The sequence below is a fragment of the Oryctolagus cuniculus genome, chromosome 6 (genome assembly GCF_964237555.1).
Source record: "Oryctolagus cuniculus chromosome 6, mOryCun1.1, whole genome shotgun sequence".
In the NCBI taxonomy this organism is placed as follows: Eukaryota; Metazoa; Chordata; class Mammalia; order Lagomorpha; family Leporidae; genus Oryctolagus; species Oryctolagus cuniculus.
The window spans coordinates 23,891,425-23,913,699 of record NC_091437.1 but is presented as its reverse complement, the minus strand read 5'-3'; the positions used below and the strand labels follow the sequence as shown (position 1 = coordinate 23,913,699).

Genomic DNA, 22,275 nt, shown 5'->3' with positions numbered 1-22,275 from the left:
AAGAGGTAAGGAACTTCCCTGAGCTTGACTCCTCTCCCAAGCATTTCAGGTGCTAATGCCTTCCTCACAGAACTGATGTGAGATTCAAAATGAAATAACGCATACGAAACGCCCAAGTGAAGAGCTGGCTCAGAGGGCAGGGCGAAAGGACTAATACTGCGCAATGATGGGCCGGCCGTGCGCACGGCCAACTCAGCAGATTTGGGTTCCAAGCCCCCTGGTTCCTGCACATTCTTTCCCAGTAATCCACAGAAACAGCCATCTCCGGTTGGATGGAAACGGTGCGTGCATTCTGGAGACTGCAGTAGGGTCTTAGCCCTCCCTGAGCTAAGCCCCCAGCCACTCCATCTCCCGTATTTACCCTGGCCCTGAGTCTGTGCTGGACCTGGGAGAGGATGCGTTTCTGGGAGCAGCTGTGGAAGGCCTGACTTCCGTCCTGTTTGCAGGTGCTTCTCAGCTTGTGCACACTGATGCAGCTTGACCCAGGGCACAAAGAACTGCGAGGGCCTCCAGGCAACAGCCATGGAGGAACCAATATCCTCATCCCAACAAGCCGTGAGGCACTGCACCAGGTGCGCCCGGTGTCGCTCCCCCTCTTCGTGGAGGAACGACACTAAACCCTGCCTAGGCTTCACATCCGAGTCACGGCACCATTATGCCTCCTAAGTTTCCTATCCGAGTCACGGCACCATTATGTCGCTCCCCCTCTTCGTGGAGGAACAACACAGGACCCTGCGCTGTTCTTTTGTCTGCTCGGCCCTCCCCGGGTTTGCTGCTGGTTCTTCCCGGGTTGGCTACCGTCCCTTCCACCTCTGTGGAAGGGCGGTTCCCCCTGCCACTTTCCCCACTTCCGCGGGGGAGCGGCACACCGCCGGCCGGCTCTCTCGGGGGCTGCTCAGGTGTTCCTTCAGATAGATGTTCCTCTTAGATGTTCCTGGTGCATGTTGTCTCTCTCCTCCTTTATAGTCCTCTTCCACCAATCCCAACTCTGCTACCCACACGCCGAGTACGCTGCTCTCCTCCAATCAGGAGCAGGTCCTACAGTTTATTGGTTGAACTGGAAGCAGCTGTATAGAAGCTGTTTACTCCTCTCCCAGCGCCATATTGTGGGAGAGCAGATGCATAGAATAAGTCTTAATTCGAGTAACAGTCTAGTCCGAGTTGCTCCCCACAGCCCGGGACCCGCCGCTTCTCCCTGGGGAGCAGTCAGGCGAGCACATACTCTCCTTTTCACACCTTCATTGCAACCTGGTGGGTCCTTGAAGCAGAGGTCCCAGCTAAGCCTTGCCTGCCACCTAAAAGACACACACTGTGTGACAACACATGTGTTGTGCTAAGCTGCCAGGTTTTGGAGTAACTTGTTACAGAGCAATAAACAACTAATGCAAAGGGACTTCAAAGACTACCCGGAAAGTGCATCTTCTGAAAAAACCACGTATGCATTTAAAAAATAGTTTTGCACCAAAATAACTAATCTTTTAATCCCATTTGCCACAGACTTGTCCTAACACGCTCATACCCCAAGCGTGTTAGGAGGTTTCACTCAGGAAGGGCCCAGGTCAGCACAGAGCAAGGAGGGTGTGGGTCAGGGTTATCTGGAGGTAACTGTGGGGAGCTGGACACAGAGCAGGCTCCAAGGAAGGCAGTGAGCAGAGACAAGCTACAACTGCTGCTGAGCCTTCCACCTGAGCGCCTCAAGCAGGTGCTGCCCACTGCGGGGAGGGGGCCCAGCAACCTTGCTTGCAGTCCCATCCCCGAGGCTGCAGAGGGCCCCTGGGTGGGGAAGGACCCTGTGAGGCCACCGACGGCCGAGATGTCATCTAGAATGAGGTAGAACGAGGCTCAGTTCCAGCTGACCTGCAGCTTCGAAGAGCAGCAGGAGGCTGTGCTCCGGAGCTAAGCTGAAGCTCCCCACAAACAGCTCCTAGGACTGATCACAGCACCACCGGGCGTCCCGCAGCAGGGAAAGGATCTCTGCACCGCTGGAGAGGACACATGCACCCGCGTGGGGCTTCTGCTTTCATCGAGGGCTGAAGAGAGGAACTGAGGCTTGCACAGTCTCAGCTGGAGCCCACCTCAGCTCCCACTCCTGACGATCCTTCCCAACAACTATCTTACATGCATCAGCAGAGCAAAAAATCACAGATGCATCAAAACGCTTCAGGTTTAAATGGAGCATTCAGAGCAAATGGCCCTGAGTGAAAGGCGCTTAGCAGAGCACCCCACCCCCGCCACTCTGTTTCCTGTGTCATCGATTCTAAGAGGAGGGTGTAATGCAAAGTCAGCCATGTTGAACAACTGCTCAGGATGACAAACACAACTGCACAACTGAAAAGAAATCTCAGAGAACTGCACAGCAAGCGCACACCCAGCCACGCAGCTATGAGCGCACTAAGCTGCCATCTTGGTTTCCAGTGCCATTTCCCCAACACAGGAACCAGGCCGCCGGAGACACGGCCATTTCTAGGACGGGGCAGGAAACAGATGAGCTGAACCTGGAGCAAGGAGTAAGAGCTAAAGAAAACCAAAGCTTAGCCGGCGCTGCGGCTCACTAGGCTAATCCTCCGCCTAGCGGCGCTGGCACACCGGGTTCTAGTCCCGCTCGGGGCGCCGGATTCTGTCCCGGTTGCCCCTCTTCCAGGCCAGCTCTCTGCTGTGGCCAGGGAGTGCAGTGGAGGATGGCCCAGGTGCTTGGGCCCTGCACCCCATGGGAGACCAGGAGAAGCACCTGGCTCCTGCTTTCGGATCAGCGCGGTGCGCCGGCTGCAGCGCACCAGCGGTGGCAACCATTGGAGGGTGAACCAACGGCAAAGGAAGACCTTTTTCTCTCTCTTACTATCCACTCTGCCTGTCCAAAAAAAAAAAAAAAAAAAAAAAAAACGAAGCTCCAAAAGGCCATGCTGATGGAATCAAAGGCACACAGAAGCCCACTTGAAAGGTGCCGACAGTCAAAGCTGGATCAACTAGAGCAGCAAAATAAAGCAGCGCTCAATGACAGCTCAAATATCCATGAATCCATGCTTACATACACTGAATACACAAGGCAGTGGAGAGACGCACGTTCTGTGGACAAGAATTACAGATAATTTATGTGGATTCGCCCCTCCAGGAAGTGGAGTGCATCTTCCCAGGACTTGAGCGTGGGTGCTGTATGGTGACTTCCTTCCAAAGAGCTCCGTGGGCAAACAAAGGGGAAAAGAGCGACTTCACAGTGGGGAATCCTAACAAACACAGCTTCAGTTGTATGAGCAAAGGACCCTAAAAACAATGATAAACTAGGGCTGGTGTTGTGGCGCAACGGGTAACACCGCTGCCTGTGATACCAGCATCCCACATGGGTACCCGTTCATGTCCTGGCTGCTCCACTTCCTGTCCATCTCTCTGCTAATGGCCCGGGAAAGCAGGAGAAGATGGCCTAAGAGTTTGAGCAGCTGCCACCCGTGTGGGAGACCTGGGAGAAGCTCCTGGCTCCTGGCTTCAGGTTGGCCCAGCCCCATCTGAGGAGTAAACCAGAAAGATCTCTGTCTGTGTCTCTCTGTAACTCTTTCCAATAAATGCACCTTTTTTTTCTTTTCCAAGAGGAAGCTAATGAGGCTTGATGGCTGAATGCAACATGGCCTCCTGGGTGGGACCCTTGGACATACAGAGGATATAACACTCAGGTTACCAAAGTGTGGACTTTGGTAAACAATAACATATCAACATCCCTCCATTCATCGTAATAAGTGTAAGAGAGTAAGATGGTGATGTGAGCTGTTAACATGAGGCAACAAGGTGTGTGAGGTGTATGTATCTTCACACTGTATTATAAATGTGAAGTGCTTCAAAAAGAAAACGGTTATACAAATAAAAAGGAAGCTGAGGAGAGGTGTGGGAAGACCAGGCTGGACGCTGGAAGTGTGTGGGTGTCAGGGCTGTCAGATTTTGAAAAAGAGAAATTGTACAGCTGTATTCAGGGTTGAAGGCTTGTCATGCAAACTGAAGTGTGAGTGGAATTTTTATTAAACTTAGTTTCATTTGGGTTGAAAATTTAGTAACTGTAGAAAGGAAAAAAGAAGATTGCAGATAAAAGAATAACAATTGTTTTTTCCCCAAACATGAGAATATGATCATCTTACCATCAAACAGGGCAGCTCCGTGCTGGCTGGGAATAGTGGGAGAGCAGCCCCAGGTGGATGAAGACTGGGAAGACCACAAGAAACAAGTCGTTTTTCTACGGAGGAATAACAATGGAAACCTCATCAAAAAGGAGTCCAAATTGAAATTATAGACTGTTAGGAAATTAATGAAAATGAGTTAACTACTTAGCAGAATCTATGAGATTATGTGCCAAGGTGACTCCTTAATCAGCAATAGCTTTGAAAACATCCATTTACCCATCTCGAGACAGTGCTACCTGCTACTTCCACCATGCCAAGTAGGTCTCAGATGCTGTTCTAGGGGCTTCCCTGTGCTAACGCATTGATCCATGCACTGGCTCTAAGACACAGATCTATAATCATCCCATTTTACAGATAAGGACACTGAAGAATAAAGAAGTCACTTGCACAGAGCTGGAAGTGGCAGAGACTATCTGGTTGCACTCTGCACTCATAGCCACTATTCAATGAAGACTTAGATGACCCATCAGGGCTTAGTGACGTACTAACGCACTGAAGATGGTTAACACTGTGCCTGCCCCACAGTACACCCCGTCGCGGCAGCCACTACTCCATGGAAAAGCAAACAGGGCCTGTGTTTGGCGCAGTGGTTAAGTTTGGCCCAAGTGGCTCCCACCTGGGAAGCTGCATCCCTTACTGAGTCCCTGATGTGAGCCCTGCTGCTCCACTTCTCACTACTCTGCTCCCTGGGCGGCACTGGATGTTGGTTCAAGTACTTGGGTCCCTGCCACCCATGTGACAGATCCCGAATGAGTGCCAGGTTCTTGTCTTTGGCTTGGCCCAGCCTTAGCTGTTGCAGGTGTGTGCGAGTGAACCAGAAGTTGGAAGATGTCTGTCTGTCTCTGTCTTTCTGCCTTTCAAATAAAAATTAAAAAAAAAAAAAGTTTAAAAAAGGAAAAGTGAAACAAACGTATAACTCAAGGAGCCAGAAAAGGAATTATAAAATCAACTCAAGGAATATAAATATAAAATAACTCAAAGAAAAGAATAAAGGAAAACCAAAAATGGCTATATAAGGAAGATAAGAAAAATCATATATAGAAGGTAATTTTACACCAGCAAACCTTGGGGCTGGCCTTGTGCAGCACTGGGTTACGCTGCCACTTGCTGCAGTCTGTGCCAGAGCGAGGCAGCTGCTCCACTTCTGATCTAGATGCCTGCCAATACGCCCGGGAGACAGCCCACATGCTTGCATTCCCACCGCCCAGGGGCAAGACCCACAGGATTCCTGGTTCCTGGTTTTGGCCTGGCACAGTCCTGGTTGCTGCAGTAACCTGGGGAGTGAGCCCATGGATGGAAGCTCTCTCTCTCTCTCTTCTCTATTTCTTCCTTTCTTTGTTGTTCTGCCTTTCAAATAAATAAATAAATATTTCTTTAAAAAGCTAACCCTGAATCTCTGAAAAGAACCGATTATACACACTTTTACAAGTTATATTAAGGAGGAAATGTAGATAAAATGCACACCATTGCCACTTTGGTTTTCAGTACAAATCTGGCTTCACTTTCTAGGAAAACATACACAAAATATGTAAGAAGTAGAACAACCAATATAGCACTGAAAAGAAAAGAAACGAAAAATGCCAGACCTAACCACAAGCAGTCATCAAGCTGAGATTTTTGTAGACAAGTTGGTCAAAACTGAACTCATTAAGCAAATGTCATCGTTCCAGTTGCTGAGGCACTGTCCTGTCACTGGGCTTGTGCAACTACAGAGCAAAAGTCCCCCGGTTTCCTTGAAGGAGTGTGGAACTTACACTCTTGCAAAGCACAGGAAAAGATAGAGGGCTTCTGAAATCACTTTAATTTTTAAAAATGTTTATTTATTGACTTGAGGGGCATAGTTAGAAGAGAGAGACACACACACACGGAGATCATCCATCTGCTGGTTCACTCCCCAAATGATCGCAATGGCCAAGGCTGTCCCAGGCCAAAGACAGGAGCCAGGAGCTTCTTCCAGGTCCCCTATGTGGGTGGCAGGGACCCAAGCAATGTTCCGCTGCCTCCCAGGCACACTAGCAGAAGCTGGGTTGGAAACAGAGCAGCCGGGACTCATTATGGGATGCTCCTGTCTGAGCAGTGGTTTAACTCACTGCGCCACAATTAGGGCCCCTCAGCTGCCATTTCTAACAAAAACTCAGTGAGCTAGAAATTGCAAACTGCTCTGTATTGTCGAATCAATAGCAAACAGGAGATTTAAGTGGTAAACACTGAAAGAGTTCCCAATAAAGTGAAGAAAATGGCAAGGAAGTCTGCTATAACTGTAGTTGCATTTCTTTAATCCTTGAAGTATCCAGAAAAAAGGGCAGGGGTGGGGAGCGAACACAGTCTTCTAAACGAATTGCCTGCAGTAGTAGGGCCTGGCAAAGGCTGGCCCACCGAGCGGCTGGCTGTTTTGCAGATATGATTTTATTGGAACAAAACCACATCTGCTGATTTACAGCTGTCTGGAGCTGTTTTCCTGCTAAAGCAACAAAGTTGAGCTTTTGCAACACCCCACAGCCTATAAAATAGGAAATATTTATTAGCTGGCTGTATGTTTTAAAAATTTATGAGACACACACACACATACACACACATGCACACATAGCTCCTACCAACTGGTTTAGTCCCCAGAGGCCTTCAATAGCCCCCAAGTTAGGGGCCAAAGCTAGGACCCAGGAACTCAATCCAGGTCTCCCACATGGGTGACAAGAAGCCAATGATGTTGGCCATCACTGCTGCCTCCCAAGGTCTGCGCTAATGGGAGATGGAGTCAGGAGCAAAGCTGGGAATTAAACCCAGGAACCTCCTCGTGGGATGTGGGTATCTTTCCCAGCATCGTGACCACTGGGCTGAACACCTGTCTCTGTCATCTGGCCATTTAAGAAAAACTTGGCTGACTCCTGGATCAGAGGCAGATAGAAACACTTACTTACAGGACAGAAAATAATAATAATAAAAAAAAGCCAACAGACTTAATTAAAAATTATCACAATAAGAGAGCTCAGCATTTGGTGGATTGAAGCTAGAGACAGTAACAGTGATGTTTGCGTTGAGTTAGATGGGGTTGCTTGGCCCTAATTCCTCTCTTGTTATAGTCCTGTTCTTTGCCACGTGACTGCTGGGGTTCTCTCAGCATGAGCGAGGTCACCTGCTTTGCTGGTTGATCGACTGTGTCATCCGCTCTGGCACTGGTGAGCTGATAGAGGGACACAAGCAGACGCCGAGATGAGACTGAGTGTTGGCCGGCCCTTGTGTGTCCTCCCTCACCGTGCCAGGCATGTGTCTGGCTGGTGGCCCTGGTCTCAGGGATGTGGAGGCTGCGCTGCTCCAGCCAGGGCCTGTCCAGATGAGGCACCAAGGTCTACGTGAGCCCAGCCAGGGACAGAGCCTGCCCATCAAGTCCAGCGGAGCTGGAGACGCGTGCGGCAGGAATGGACAGGGTTGCACATCTGGAAGCTGTCGTGGCCGTCTGTATACATCAGCAGCATCCCATGAGAAGGCATACCCTATGTGTAAAAGGCATTACATAGAGGACCCCGTGCGCTTTCTCCACATTTTTTATAGCTGACGCCACTCCATTCTACCTGCCCGCCTGCAAACCCCTGGAGTCGTCTTAGATGTCTCTCTCTCTCACATCGTCTCTCCAACCCACCCACATCTAAGACTGGCTGTGCCTTAGCGACGTACCCAGCTTCTGACGACTTCCTACCGCGTGGGTGGACACCCCCGGACCCAGGCCCCCACCTGCTCCCGCGTGGCGTCTCGGGCGTCCGAGCTGACCTCCTCCCGGAGAAGGACGGCAGGCCTCCCGCTCGGTCTCCTGCCCGGGGTCTCAGCAGGCAGCACTCCTGCAGTCCTCTGCTCAGGGTTCTGTAAAGGCTCCCACTGAAGCCCCGACGGCCTCTGAGGCCCTGTACGAGTGGCCTTCCTGTCCCCTCTCTGACCACAGTGTCCCTCCTCTTCCTCAGTCCCCGTGCTGAAGGAACACCAGCCTGCTCGCTGTCCCTCTGGCTGATAGATGCACTGTAGCCTCAGGGCCTCCGCACATTCCGTTCCCACTGCCTGAAATGCTCTTCCCCCAGGTATCCCCCCGACTCACTCACTCCCCCCGTCTGGGCGTCTGCTCAAACCACCATTTCACCAGGGACCTCCTTGGCCACCTCGAGGAACACAGCTGCCACCCTCCGTCACTCACCGGCTCCTTCCTGGCTTCTGTCTATCATGGCACTTACCCCCTGCCACATCACCCGTGTGCCTGTTTATTTGTTCATTGTCCTTCTCTGTTTCTAGGATGTCGGCTTCACAAGGCCAGGGACTTTGTTTTGTTCACTGCCTTATCCCCAGCACCAGAACCATGCCCGGGATATAAGTTCCCAGTAAATCCTTTGAGCAAGTTGGCGGAGCTGGGAATAAACCTCACAACACTACATAGAACTTTATGAAAAAAAAAAACAAAACTCTAAACTCTAAGATTGAATTTGGGTACATTAAAAAGGAATTGACTATACAGAGACATATTACCTTCATGGTTGGAGAGATTCAATATTTTTCAAGTAGCAATTTTTCCCAGATCCAATTTAAATTGAGCATGATCCCAATTAAAATCCTAATACAATTTTATTTTTAGAAGGAATTTATCAAAAGGGATTCTAAAGCCAATCTAGGGCTATAAATGTGGGCAACTGTTGGAGTCCCTTTTGGAAATGACAGGCTCCAGAAACGAACGATCATGGGACATAACATGAATATGAACAGGCAGCTCAGGGCTCCGAGCCTGGGGAAGCACACCCAAGAAAAATGAGAACCCAGCAGCGCTCAGGCAGTCAAGTGCTATTCCAGTATCAGTGGGAAATTGACCAAACATAGAAGAAAAAATAAAATATTCCCTCTACTCTCAGACTCCTTCAAGATTAAAGATTTAATTGCTAAAGATGAAATTATTATCCCACTAGAAAAACAGAAGTGAATATGTTGGATATTAGACCCCATTAAAAATAGTAATAAAAAGCCCACTACGAGTAGAATACTAGAGGAAATAAATGTAACATGCTTGAAAACCAAAGGTGGACAAGGAACTCTAAGAAATCAGGAAGCAGACGATCATCACAGCCACAGAAAACGGCACAGTCAGGTCATTGGCAAATGCAGCGACAGAAATGGGCAAACATCTGCTCACTTATGAACTAACACGCACAGCATCGCACATGTGCTGACACGCCGGCAAAGGTCCTGGCCTTCGTTCACCTGATTATAGCCGTGACGTCCACCGCTGTGTGTGAGAACACAGCGCATGGGACTGCGTGTTGAAAGCATCCAAAATTCTTGGCCATGAGCTCCAAATCTGGAATGGACAGTCAAGTCTGGGTGTAAGAGCTTGCAGCAAGGCAGTCATTTTGTAGCCATGAGGTGAGGGAAGGCCACCCACAGCGAGATGGGAAGGGTCTGACCCGTGACCCCTGAGCTGCCACTCGGTGCCCCAGGCCCAGTCCACTGCACACATGGTGTTCTGCGGGAGGACGGATTTCCTCATGGCCACAGTCAATGTTACTAGGCTTCTGTGACAGTGGCCGGGGCAGTCCGGATGGCACAGGCTCCCCCCTCCCCTCTCTCCCTGCAGCCAAATTCTCTGCTTCTTCCCAACCTGCCTCTGTGGTCACCAGGCTGCTTCCAACCCCACTGGCGCCTGAGCTGCGGATTCCTGGTCAGCAGAGAAGTTCTGTCGCCTGCTAGTCCCTCACTGTGGCAGCCCCGGGACCTGGTGCCACCAAGCTCGTCTCTACACCGGACCATAGGAGTGGACCTGGGGTTCAGGCTACCCAGTGTGGGCCAGTGTGACAGCCAGCACAGATGCACGGTGTCACAGACTGTGGGGAGCAACTCGGACTAGACTAAGTTACTGGAATTAAAACTTATTCTATGCATCTGCTCTCCCACAATATGGTGCTGGGAGAGGAGCAAACAGCTTCTACACAGCTGCCTCTCACCAACTTGACAAGCTGCAGGAGCTGCTCCTGATTGGAGGAGAGCAGCGTACTCGGCGTGTGGGTAGCAGAGTTGGGATTGGTGGAAGAGGACTATAAAGGAGGAGAGAGACAACATGCACCAGGAACACCTGAGGAACATCTGAGCAGCCCCCGAGAGAGCCGGCCGGCAGTGTGCTGCTCCCCCGCGGAAGTGGGGAAAGTGGCAGGGGGAACCGCCCTTCCATGGAGGTGGAAGGGTCGGTAGCCAACCCGGGAAGAACCAGCAGCAAACCCGGGGAGGGCCGAGCAGACGAAAGAACAGCGCAGGGTTTAGTGTCGTTCCTCCACGAAGACGGGGAGCGACAACAGACGAGTGCACAGGCCGGGGCAGACACAGCCGGTGCGACTTTCTCTCTTTCGAAAAATGTTGTTTCTGTCAAAGGCAGAGAGGCAGACGGATAGACACACACAGATACACAGAGGGAGAGAGACAGGTTCACTCCCCGAATGTCCTCAACAGCCAGGGCGGGGCCAGGCTGAAGCCGGGAGCTGGGAACTCCTTCCGGGTCTCCCACATGGGTAGCGGGGACCCAAGTACCTGAGCCATCTCCTGCTGCCTCCCAGGGCACAATCAGCAGGAAGCTGGAATCAGAAGTGGAGCCGGGACTTGAACCTGAACTCTCCAACCTGGAATGCCCGTCTCCTAAGCAGCATCTTCACTTCTGAGCCAGTGTCGGCCCATCAACCCCTTCATTAGAGCTGAGATTGTTGAGAGGGAGGCTCAGATCACATATATAATCTAGAAATGAAAAAGAAATACTGATCTAGAAATAACTTTTAATATCTTCTATCTTTATAGAGGCTGTTTGAGGATAGAAAGGAATTTAACTTTCTTCATCTGTGTTTGCTCAATTCCACTACTGGCTGAATCGCTCTTCGCCCTCCCGATCTAAAATTCCACTCACCTAGTGTCTAGCCACTTAGGACAGGTGTCAGCCCCTGCCCTGGGGCAATCCAGGAGGGGGTTCTCATTCTCAATGAGGGCGGGGCGCCTACAGCCTGTGGGGCACACAGAAACAGGTTTCAGGGAACTGCACTCACAAGGAGAGCCTGGAGCGACACGAGACCCCCAGAGGAGCGGCGGAGGACGTGGCCAGGGTGCCATGAGAAGCCGCGCATGGGCCCCGTCCCGGGAAACAGCCCCGGAATCTGCGTGTGGGCATCCGAGGAGCAAAGCCCTGGGAGCTGTGCTCTGGGCAGAAGCCTGCCGGGGCCCCCAGCCCCTGTCTTGCACTTTGGTTGGGAAAATCTCAAAATAACGGTTTGATTAAGAAATTGGCACTTGAGGATTCTAATAATTTGTTATCTCTTAGCTGTGTGGAGTAAAACACAGAGTGGGTTTTACTTAGAAATTCCGTGGCTTCCTGGAACAAATACCCCTTTTGTGCAATTCCTAGAGAAATTATCCATGACACGGGGCTGTCATCAGAGAACACAAATGTCAGACTTTATCTTTGCAACAACAGAAATGGCTGATGCTTGTCTTCTGTCGTTTATTGAGAAGTTTGCTATCACGGTCACATCCAGACTCCTTGATATTTAAAGTAGGTGAGTAATTAATTGCTGAGCCGACAGGAAATCATTTGCATACTTGCAATTCGTTACGGAGAGGAATACTAGAAGCCGGCACCCACAGGCTGCAGCCGATGCCGCAGCGCCGCGATAAACATCTGGTGTTGCCATCATGTTCTGAATGGCGGTGGCAGCGCTAGCCCTGAGCCCTCTGCAGCCTTTCTCTCTGTAACTCAGTGGCTGTAGAGACAGGAAGGGACCTCTGGGCCCCCGGCTTCCGCCCCAACAGCTCAAGGGTTGCCCCTTGCCCACGCGCTGCCCTGGTGCTCCCGACCAGGTGCCAAAGGCAGTTCTAAGAGGAAAGCCGGTCCCAAGCTCTCCAGCCCCGCACCCGCAGGTGGGGCTGGAGACCAGGGAGCGTCTGCCTTCGTCCTGGCTTAGTCCTTCCCCAAATGTCTGGCCCCTTCATGTTTTCTGAATGCTAGAGCTGCTTTCGTTGGTTGCTCATCTCATGGGAAGCGTGCATGGGCCATTTCATAACTAAGTTTCATATGTGTGTGCAAAATCAAATGACCACTGATTCATGAATCAGTAGCTCCCGAGCACTGAACAAAGGGCCTACAGTGATGAACGAGAGTCACACCAGCAGCTCTCGGGGAGCTTAATTCCTCCAGGAGAAACAGAGCCCAGAGCACAGACGGATGCATCATCACTGCAGTCAGGAGGGCCTCCTGGAGGAGGAGGTGTCAGCACCGAGTCCTGAGGACTGTGGATGGGAAGGCCGAGGGGCTGCGGCTAGAAAGACACCAGTGCGCTGCAGGGGGCAGAGCAGGGGCGGCCAGAGCGTGTGGGTCGGGACCAGACCAGAGCAAGTTTCCAGAGACGCGGCTCCTTCCTGAGAAAATCGTCCCAGCTGGCACACGCCCTTCCCTCCATGACGGAGGGGCCTTGCTCACGGGTGACGGCCAGGAGCCCTGGTGAGAACCGTCCCCGATCTCTGTGCCGGCGCCCGGACAGGCAGAGAGGAGGGTGACTCCAGGCCGGCTGGCCAGGCCAGGCCTTGCCCTGGGGAGAGGGCTGTGGGCTCCCTCGCTTTCCTCCCTCCTCAGTGGGGCCTGCCTGAGATACCTCTGGCCGCAGGACCCTGGCTTCACCCCGAGATCACCTCCATGTGATGGGGCCTCCGTGCTTGCCCTACACAAAGCCGAGGAGGCAGTGGCCCCCCCACTCCGGAAGATCTGGCTCCTCGCCCCGGCTGACGCTCTTCCCCGTGGGCTGAAGGCCCAGGTGCCCTGGCCCCAGGCACAGGGCGAGAATGGTGATCTTCCCAGCACCAGGTGCGGCCACGAGAGCCAGGCCTGGGGCCGCCAACGTCTCCCGTGATGGGCACACGGTCTCGAGCGCATATTGTACTTTGTGGGCGTTGGTTAAATGCTACTGCACAACCCATTCACAAGATAAAGTTGTTCCCAGCACGCAGACCTGGGAAGCCGGTTCTAGCTCGTCCTGACCGACTTCCAGTGGAGGCTGTGGATCCAAGCGAAGCGCTGAGGGCCCACTTCTTGGAATCCTTGCCAGCACAACTTCATCCCCTCTCGCCACATCCCGATCCCTACTGCCAGCCAGGAGGTCCAGCCTGCTTTGGGAGGCCGAGCTAACAAGTGGCAGAGACAGGGCTTGAAGCCAGGGAGCCCCATTCCAGGGCGAGTGGCCGGATCCGCTGCACACAAGGTTTTCCACCAAGAGCTCAAGGCGGGGCTCTGGGCAAGCCCGACTCCTGCAGGGGGTGCGGTCTCGCCCTGCAAGGTGAGAAGGGCAGTGTCCTGTTACTTCCGTGGGAGAGGGACACCTCCCAGCACGTGGGCCAAGCATTAAATGATAGTGACCCACAGGGTGGTAAGAGGGTGCCCCCTCAGGTCTCCTTCCAGCCCCCTGTGATGTTAGCGAAAGAGGCAGTGTGTGATGCTAACGTATCTTTAACATCTCACCAAGGCATCCCAGTGTCCATTTTTCTTTTATTTTAAAGAAGATTTATTTATTTGAAAGGCAGAGTTAGAAGCAGAGGCAGAGAGAAAGAGAGAGGCCTTGCACCCGCTGGTTCACTCCCCAGGTGACCACAAAAGCTGGAGCTGCGCCAATCCGAAGCCAGGAGCCAGGAGCCTCTTAGAGATCTCCCACGTGGGTACAGGGGCCCAAGGACTTGGGTCATCTTCTACCGCTTTCTCAGGCCATAGCAGAGAGCTGGATCAGAACTGGAGCAGCCGGGACTCGAACCGGCGCCCATCTGGGATGCCAGAACTGCAGGTGGCGGTTTTATCCGCTACACCACAGTGCCGGTCCCCCGTTTTTCTTTTACTAAGAGAAGCAGGTTCCTAAGCCATGTTCTCCAGTATGATAGCTGCCACATCATCAGAATCACAGCTGTATTCTCAGTGTCCCTCTGCATTGTTGCTTCTGTGGTCTCATGCTTTATCCTTCTTAGGATTCTTATCCATCTATGTTAAACATTAGTGTTGCCACTGCTATAATTCCATTGCCCATCCCCTCAGTTACAAGATTGCTGCTGCAGCTCCTGCCACCTTCCCCAGCCTCCGACTGGAATAAGGGAGAATGGCAGGTTTCAGCCACGTTTGTCTCCCGTGACCAGGAAAGCAAAATAATTCTATGGGTATGACCTTGATGAAGACACGTCACACGGCCCCAGGGAGCAGCGAACGAGGCTGACAGGGCGGATCTCTCCTTGGCTACATCAGTCTGGGAGAAGAGGGCTTGGGTCCCTGAGTTGATGCCCCAGGCTGGGAGAACCCCCGGCTCTCTCAAGTGTCTGGCACGTGAGTCACGGCGATGCGATGACTTGGGGGATTTTGCCAAGTTTCTCTTTACCACATTTGCCACAGACACAGTCCCTTCCCCACAGCGCGGCCACCACTGCCAGCCTCGCTCCTGGGGAGCAGGTGCAGAACAGCATGGGAGTGGGGAGGGCTTCGCAGGCATGTGCCCCACCAGCCGCTCTGGCTCAGGGGGCGAAGCCCAAGAACCCCCACCCTTTCCTTACCTGTGTGCACACCTCCAAATAGGCACCCCTGAAATGAGACCTGGAGCCTTCCAGGCCCCTGTACACGCACCTTCCTGTTTCAAGAGGTACATCTCAAAGCAACGTCTCAATTCCACAAGCCATCAGCGACAGCCCACAGTGCCCCTGGCAATTGCCCGCGCGCTGACAACACGGAGGATGGGCCCTGCAAGCGCCTTGGACGGAGCATGCGTCCTGGAGGGAGGGGCAGGAGGACAGCAGGGCTGGAGCCAAATCCTGGGTTTCGATAGAGTCTGGGGCTTCCTGGCCACGTGGCTTTGGGCAAAGTGCTAGCCTCTCTGTGCCTGGGTTTCCCCAACTGTGCAATGGTGAGGGTTACCACAGCTCTTACTGAGGCTGCTTCCTGGCTCCCAGTGATCGCACGCGGACAGGCTTTCAGGAGGCAAAGGACGGGGAGCAGGCGTTTGGCACGGTGGTTAAGACTCCTTGGCATGCCACGTTCCATACAGGAGTTGCCTGTATGAGAGTGCCCATTCGGCTTCCAGCCAATACACACCCTGGGGGGAAGCAGGTGACGGCTCAAGTCCTCACTGCCTGCTGTCCACACAGGAGGCCCGGGTTGAGTTCCGGGCTCCTGACTTCCGCCTGACCCAGCCTCACCTGTCACAGGCATTTAGAGGGTGAACCACTGGATGGAAGACACCCCCGCTGTGTGTGTCCACCTTCCAAATACACTGAAAGTCAGTAAATAAAAAGCTACAGGAATGGTAAGTTAGTACCTTCCTCACTCGGTGGCTGTGCATGGGACACGGCTGAATTCACACAAAATGCTTACAGCTGTGACTGGTGTGGGACGCGTGCTCACTCAGCGTTAGGGGTCACCATGTCACATGCCCGAGTCTCAGCCTGGTGTTCCACAGTGCTGTGTAAGACAAGTCTCTGAAGCTGCAAAGGGGCCGATTTGACCATGCAGGGGGGTTACTGCTGTTTGACGTGTACAGCTCCAGATCTTTCAGACATTTGCATTAGGAATACCTCGCAGGTGTACGGGCGTGAAATGAAATTCTGCTCATCATTCAGATTGGAGAACAACATACAGCAAGCCTGTGGTTGTAATCACCCAGGGAAAACCCCAGAAGACAGGGGAGGCGCACCGCCACCTCCCAGCACCCCACCCCGTCCCTTCTTGCGCACGCAGGACTGCATCAGTGTTTCCTATATGTGCAAAGGAAAACACAGAGCCAGGCCCACGGGGAGCGTCCCGACTCTCCCAGCCGCGATCCGTGCCCAGCACCCACGTGTGCGCCTGTGTGCAGGGGTTCAGATCTTTAACTTCTGCAGAGGCACAGCCCGCGCGCTGCACACAGCATCTTTTCTGAGGAATGCTATTTCCCGGCACAACACACGAAAAAACTTTGGCAAGTGACTCAGTGTGATTTGTTCTCAATATCAAGTGGCCCCGACTTACGGAGAAAAAGTGGGCTCGTGGTATCAGTTTGATGTCAGGGATTTTCCACGTTTGACAAGGGGCTTTAAATGAGTCTGGATCGGGAGGTGTCTGCAGGTTGAGCTGCAGCCCCGTGCCGAGATGCTTCTGGCCACGGTCCTTGTCTCCTCCCTCCTGTTCTGCTCCGTAGCAGCCCAGGGGTGTCTGACCCGGGCAGGGGTCAGGGATGTGGACTTCCTCATCCACAGTCTACAGGTAGGCTGCGGGAAGCGTAGCAGGAAGGCAGCTGACCAGCGCCTTCGTGAGACACCAGGGGACACGGAGAAGTTCATGGAAAGCAGGATTAGGAGACAGACTCGTCTTGGCACCATGAATTCTGAAATCCGTGCCTACTCTCCTAACATGCACTTTCCATGAACTTTGGGAAGACCCCTTGTACCTGCAGATGGGCAGAAACACGCGCCACTCACTGTGGGTTTTTGTCTCTCTCCCACCTTAGGATGATCCGCTTTCAAAATGCGACTGCAGCACCAACGTGAGTGAGCCCGCTCTTACCAACTTTCCGACGTATCCGCAGGTCCACATCCGGAATGTTCACTCTGAAATGTCTCTTTTGCAGGTGACCGGTTGCTTGTGTCTGCCCATCCCGTCTGTAAGTACAGTGGAAGAACGGAATCTTGATCCTGTTTCTTTAAGGTTTATGTAATAAGGAATGGCCTTACTTGATATTGTAAGGTAGCTGTGGTTACTTAAGCGCAATGATTTCAGATTAATATATGCCCCCTTATTTTTAAAGATTTATTTATTTATTTGGAAGGCAGAGTTACAGAGAGGCAGAGGCAGAGGCAGAGAGAGAGAGAGGTCTCCCATCTGCTGGTTCACTCCCCAGATGGCTGCAGCAGCTGGAGCTGAGCTGATCTGAAGCCAGGAGCCAGGAGCCAGGAGCTTCCTCCAGGTCTCCCATGCAGGTGCAGGGGCCCAAGGACTTGGGCCATCTTCTACTGCTATCCCAGGCCATAGCAGAGAGCTGGATTTGAAGTGGAGCAGCCAGGACTCAAACCGGCATCCATATGGGATGCTGGCACTGCAGGAGGCAGCTTTACCCACTTCACAACAGCGCTGGCCCCAGTATTCCTTTTAAAAAAAAAAACCAGGCTCTTGAAATCCTGTGTGACATACATTCCTTTGTACTGTTAGCTTTAGGACCTTGAAAAGGAAGTGTGGACACTTCTCAACATTTAACAAAGAATCCCGCCTGTCTCCCTAGGTGATGGGTCAGGTGTGCGATGAAACCACACTGGGAGTGAGAAAATAGCGAATGCTGTGGCTCCTGTCCTCCTGCTTTCCACCCCATTTGCTGCTAACACTAAGGTTGCAAAGCTGCGCCAGCGATGACCCCGTCTCTTATCTGGCTGACACTAGCGCTGTGCTCGCACTCGACTCCCCCTCTTCCTGTGTGGGTTTCCTCTGCCTGTGCAGAGAGTCTGAGTGTCTGAGTGTGGCCCGAGAGGGGTTCAGACAGGAGCGCCGGCCGCTCTGGCAGCAAGGACGGGCAGCAGAACGTCCCAGCTCCCGGGTGGAGTCGGGAGGAAGCCCTTGCCCAGGGGCAGTGCTGGGGGCTCCCTCTCCCTCTCCGCCTCTCCTCCTCTCTCTCGAGCAAAGCCTGGGCACTCTGAGCTTCCCATGTCAGCTGAAGGGAGACCACCCCGCCGCCTGGGTCCGTGTGTCTGAGAAGAGGGGAGGAACATTCTGGAATCTCCTCCAGGGACGCTCATGTGGAAACATGGTCCCAGCTCGGAATAGCACGGCTTCCTGGTCTGCCGGGGTCTTGTGTGCAAACCCCGCGAGCTTGGGTTCCCTTGGCTAACACGGTCTCCGGCACCACATCCGGTGGCTCCTGCCCAGAGCCGTCCTGGCAGGCTTCTCTTGTTCCCCAGGACAACTGCACCACGCCGTGTTTCCAGGAGGGGCTATCCCAGGCGGCCAACTCCAAGGCACACGCAAAACTCTCGCTGATTTTCAACCGCGTGAGAAGAACGGTGGAAGCCTTGAAGAGCAAGTGTCCGGTGAGTTGGCTTTTCTGCACCACGCGCTCACGCTCCGGCCGCTGCTGCGTGTGGACACCAGTCCCATGTGAGCCGGGAGGGACGGGAATCGGTAGCTCAGGGTTGCTAAGGGCCATCTGAGAAATCAGAAGTGACAGGGTTACATCTGCCCCAGACGCTGCACTGTCCCCCACTTTTTGAAAGCTCCTGCGCTGATGTGGCCGTTCGCTTTTCTCCAGCACTAAGGAGCGAATTCTTCCTGCGTGTACTGAGCAGCAATCGTGAGGATTATCCAGGCAGGCGCCAGCCCACACAGAGTTAAACGAGCCTAGGATCCCAGCGAGTGATGGGACGGGTGCCGGACCTAAAGCTCAGGGCCACTTTTCTGTACTTGTAGGCTAAGGAGGTGCAGAGGGGAAATGCACCTGGTCAGGCTGGCTGCTGGCCACCTACACGTGCCCAGGAGTAGGCACCCCAGGCCACCGCCCACTGATCTCCGGGCAAGGGGGTGCCGGGGCCCTCCTGCCTCCCGTGGGATCAGCTGCAAGCCATGTGCCCAGCACCTGATTCTCAGCACAAGGAGTGCAGCTTCAAAAACCCTGTGGAATATGCGTATTACATGACAAACAAATGCATGGCTTTCATTTTTTGTGTCAAAATGAGCTCCTCTTCTTACTCTATGCTCCCAGCGCTTTGTGGGGTGCCCCTACACCCCTTCACCTCCACCCATGAAAGAGGAGAGAGAAGCCCAGTGACGCTGGCTCAGTTGCATCATGCTTCATGGTGAAGGAGTGACAGGGCTGAGATGTGAACTCGGGCCCGAGTGAACTTGAACTAAAGTGAACTTGGAGGGACAACCAAAGAGCGTCCTGACACACAGCAGGCCCTAAAGCATCCCACAAAAGATCTCCTGCAGTGGGACCATCAGGCCGTGTCTCAGAGTGTGTGTCAGCAGGCCCTGGAGCCCCACGGAGCAGCTGAGCCGGGCCTGGACCTCCTCAGCCCCCTGCCTGCCCGTCCCACCCCCGGACGGACCACGCTCTGGGCTCCGGGGTCCCCGGGTCCCGACTGCTTTAGTCACGCTGCCCTTGTGTGTTTCTGTCCCTGCAGCTTTTCTCCTGTGAGCAGCCCTGCAACCAAACCACGGCGGGCACCACGGTGACGTTCCTGAGGACGCTCCTGGAGGTCTTCCAGAAAGAAGCAAGGACGTGACAAGGAGATGTTATTTATTCTATTTATTGCATGGCAGAAGCCTTCTCTTTAGGGGTTGCAATTGTAGGAATCAAGTAAGCTATTCTGAGTCCGTTGTGAACATTTACAATTCTCTTTATTTTGGAATAAATATGCATGAGAAAAGGCACCCGAGCTACTCTCTGGCACTTGCTTAGTCCTGTCTGCTCAGAGCAGAGACATCCAAGGCCCTGGAGGAGGGGCAGAGCCTATGATGATAAAGACACGGGACCCCAGGACGGGCCGGGAGGCCGTGGTGGGGGCGCCGTCTGGCCGAGGCTGAGGGCAGGCCTGAGGGTGGGCGGTTCAGGGCACAGCTGACTCCACGCGCAGGGAGACTGCTCCAGCATGGTGGCCTGGGCACAGGTCAGAGAGCCAACAGCTGGCAGCTCACCTGGGAGAAGCGCTGGGGAGCAGGCCCTTGGGTCAGGGCATCAAAGCAGAGAAACCTGGGAGCCAGGAGATCTCCAGCGAGCCCCCAGCGCGTGGCAGCACACCCGGGGGACAGGCTCGGGGGCTGGCTGAGCGAGGCAGGCTGCCAGCCCGGGGCAGCTGCAGCTACGCCCACCTTAGTACTCCACCTGCCCCTCTCCCCGAATGCCGGGCCCGGCCTGCCTTCCGCGAGGCCGACCCCAGCCAAGATGCCGTCTCACGTCAACTCACCGTGCCGAGTGCTTGTTGCCGCCTCTCCCGGTGTGCACGCTGGGAACTGCCTCTCCTCCGCTCTCCCATCTAGCGCCGGTGCCGTAGAAACATGGGCTCAGTGCAGGCAAGGGAAGCCTTTGAGCTGTGAAAGCGGGTACGAACCGGTGTCTAGACTGGGTTTGTGCACGCCTGGAGACGACAGAGAACGCGATGCACTACAGGTGCTTGGAAGGCTGGCGTCTGAGTTCCCTCTGTGTGCCTAGGACAGAACAGCTGAGGCTGAGGACTTTATAAAGTGCAGAGGTCTGCTGTCCTCAGGGCTCCAGAGGCTGACTTCCGGTGAGAGCCTCTCCCCTCTTAAACACCCACCTGCCTCTCTTAAAGGGCCCTCAACACCTTCACCTTGGAGAATCCAGCCTCCTTAAGCCACCAACAGACCATGGCAAGCGTTTCCTGCCCCGTACCTCGAGGCAGCCCCAGGCCGGGCTCCACACACCTGGCCACTGGGGAGGGGGCAGATGCCAGCGGCCACGCCATGTGAGCTTCAGGTCACCCAGCAGCTGCAGGTGTGGGGCTGGGGAGGGCTGCGGCCCGAGGTGCAGGAAGAGCCTGCAGAGCGGACACCACGGTGAAGCCAGAATGAGAGGGGCCCCGCTCCCCGGCGGGCTCGTGTCCCCGCGTCTTTTCATCGGGTACTAGAGAAGGGCCAGAGCCGCAGGAACAGCGTCTGGGCTCAGGCGCAACATCAGCCGCGTCGGCGAGTGCCAGCTCTGAGGCGCAGGGGACACGTTCTCATCTCGCTGGAGGCCTGGGGCTTCCTGAGCAGCCAGAGTGGGCACAGCTTTGTCCGCTGCCTGCAGCCCAGCCCAGGGTGAAGGGAAGGAGTTCAGCCAAGGGAGGCAAGGGGAGGGGGTGACGAGTTTGCCCGTTTGTTAAGCCTTAGCTGGCATGGAGAGACACAGGTTTCTTGGCAACTTACGTGTACAGATTTATGAGGGTCCCCAAAGACTGTGAGAACAGGCTGCCGCTCCCAATGCCGTGTGCCCGGGAGCCCACACCTGCATCAGAGAGCAGCCAGCTGAGGTCGCTGGGGCACCCCTGGGCCTCACTGAGTGCTGGCGGCCACCAGACCTGGTGCTGCACCCCCATCTCCTTCTCAGGAGGAGAAAGCCCTGTGCGGTGGGGGCGGGGTATGGGGCACAGGGCCGGGCAAGGTGGGCGTCTGCGGCCGGGCTGTACTAGCAGGTGGGAGGATTCACTCTGCAACAGTAGCCGGTGGGCTGTTCCAGCAGCTTCTCTATCATTTCTTCCCAGACACTCCTAGTGCTGGCCACGTGGGGTCCTTGCTGCCCACTCTCTCCATGCTGGGGGCTCCTCGCCCTGGGTCTGGCTGCCTTGCCTGGCTCCCTGCTCTGGCCTATATAGTCCCTAGCAGCTGCCACTCCATGAGAGAGAGAGAGAGAGAGAGAGAGAGAGAGAGAGTCTCTCATTCACTGGTTCATCCCCCAGATGCCAGCAACAGGCAGGACTAGGCCAGGCTGAAGACAATGCATGTCTCCCATGTGGGTGGCAAGGACCCAAGTACTTGAGCCATCGTGTTCCAGGAAATGCATCGGCAAGGAACTGGCATTGGGAGCACGGCCAGGCCTCTGAGATGGGACGCAGGGGTCCCGCACAGCGCTGTGACCTCTGTACTGAATGTCCCTCTCCCCGTGCGGCCCCGCCACCTGCTAAACGAGCTCTTGCTCTGTATGCACCAGGCAGGCAGCACCTCCCAACTCCCTCTCGACGGCGGGAAGCAGATATCTGTATTTCTGTTTGGCAGCTGTGGAAAGCAAAGCTTAGAAAGGGTAGGGGCCGTCCCCGAGTTCCCACAGCCGGAGAGACCTGGAGCAGGCATTCCCGCCCAGCTGCCCGATTCCAGACCCTCCGCCCACTCCGCCTTGTGCTTCACCTGCCGACAGCAGGTGCACACGCTCTGGTTCTGTTTCTTCTGACCGCAGCCTGGGGGTAAGATAATCCATCCCAACACCCTCCGCACTCCCCCACCCAGAAGCTGAGGGTCACACAGGCGTCTGAATTCCCACTCTCGCACTCTCAGAGTTAGCGCGAATTCACACAGCGTATTTCACAAGCACCCACAGCAGGCCCAGAGCCTCCAGTTCCAGCCTCCAGCACATCCGAGTATTCGCACAAA

The 22,275-nt window shown here is 54.2% G+C and overlaps 1 protein-coding gene across 1 annotated transcript; it reads left to right on the top strand.

The window, feature by feature from the left end:
* The first annotated feature begins 16,299 nt into the window (after positions 1 to 16,299).
* Positions 16,300 to 19,415, top strand: IL9 (interleukin 9). The gene is made up of 5 exons (XM_002710105.4): positions 16,300 to 16,413; positions 16,658 to 16,693; positions 16,778 to 16,810; positions 18,096 to 18,224; positions 19,314 to 19,415. The coding sequence occupies exons 1-5, from the start codon at positions 16,300 to 16,302 to the stop codon at positions 19,413 to 19,415; spliced, it is 414 nt and encodes a 137-aa protein (XP_002710151.2).
* The last annotated feature ends 2,860 nt before the right edge of the window (positions 19,416 to 22,275 follow it).

Coding starts and splice junctions, on each gene's coding strand:
- IL9 (XM_002710105.4), top strand. CDS start 16,300: ATGCTTCTGGCCACGGTCCTTGTCTCCTCCCTCCTGTTCTGCTCCGTA. Junction 16,694..16,777: donor AATGCGACTGCAGCACCAAC/GTGAGTGAGCCC, acceptor TCTCTTTTGCAG/GTGACCGGTTGCTTGTGTCT. Junction 16,811..18,095: donor TGTGTCTGCCCATCCCGTCT/GTAAGTACAGTG, acceptor CTTGTTCCCCAG/GACAACTGCACCACGCCGTG.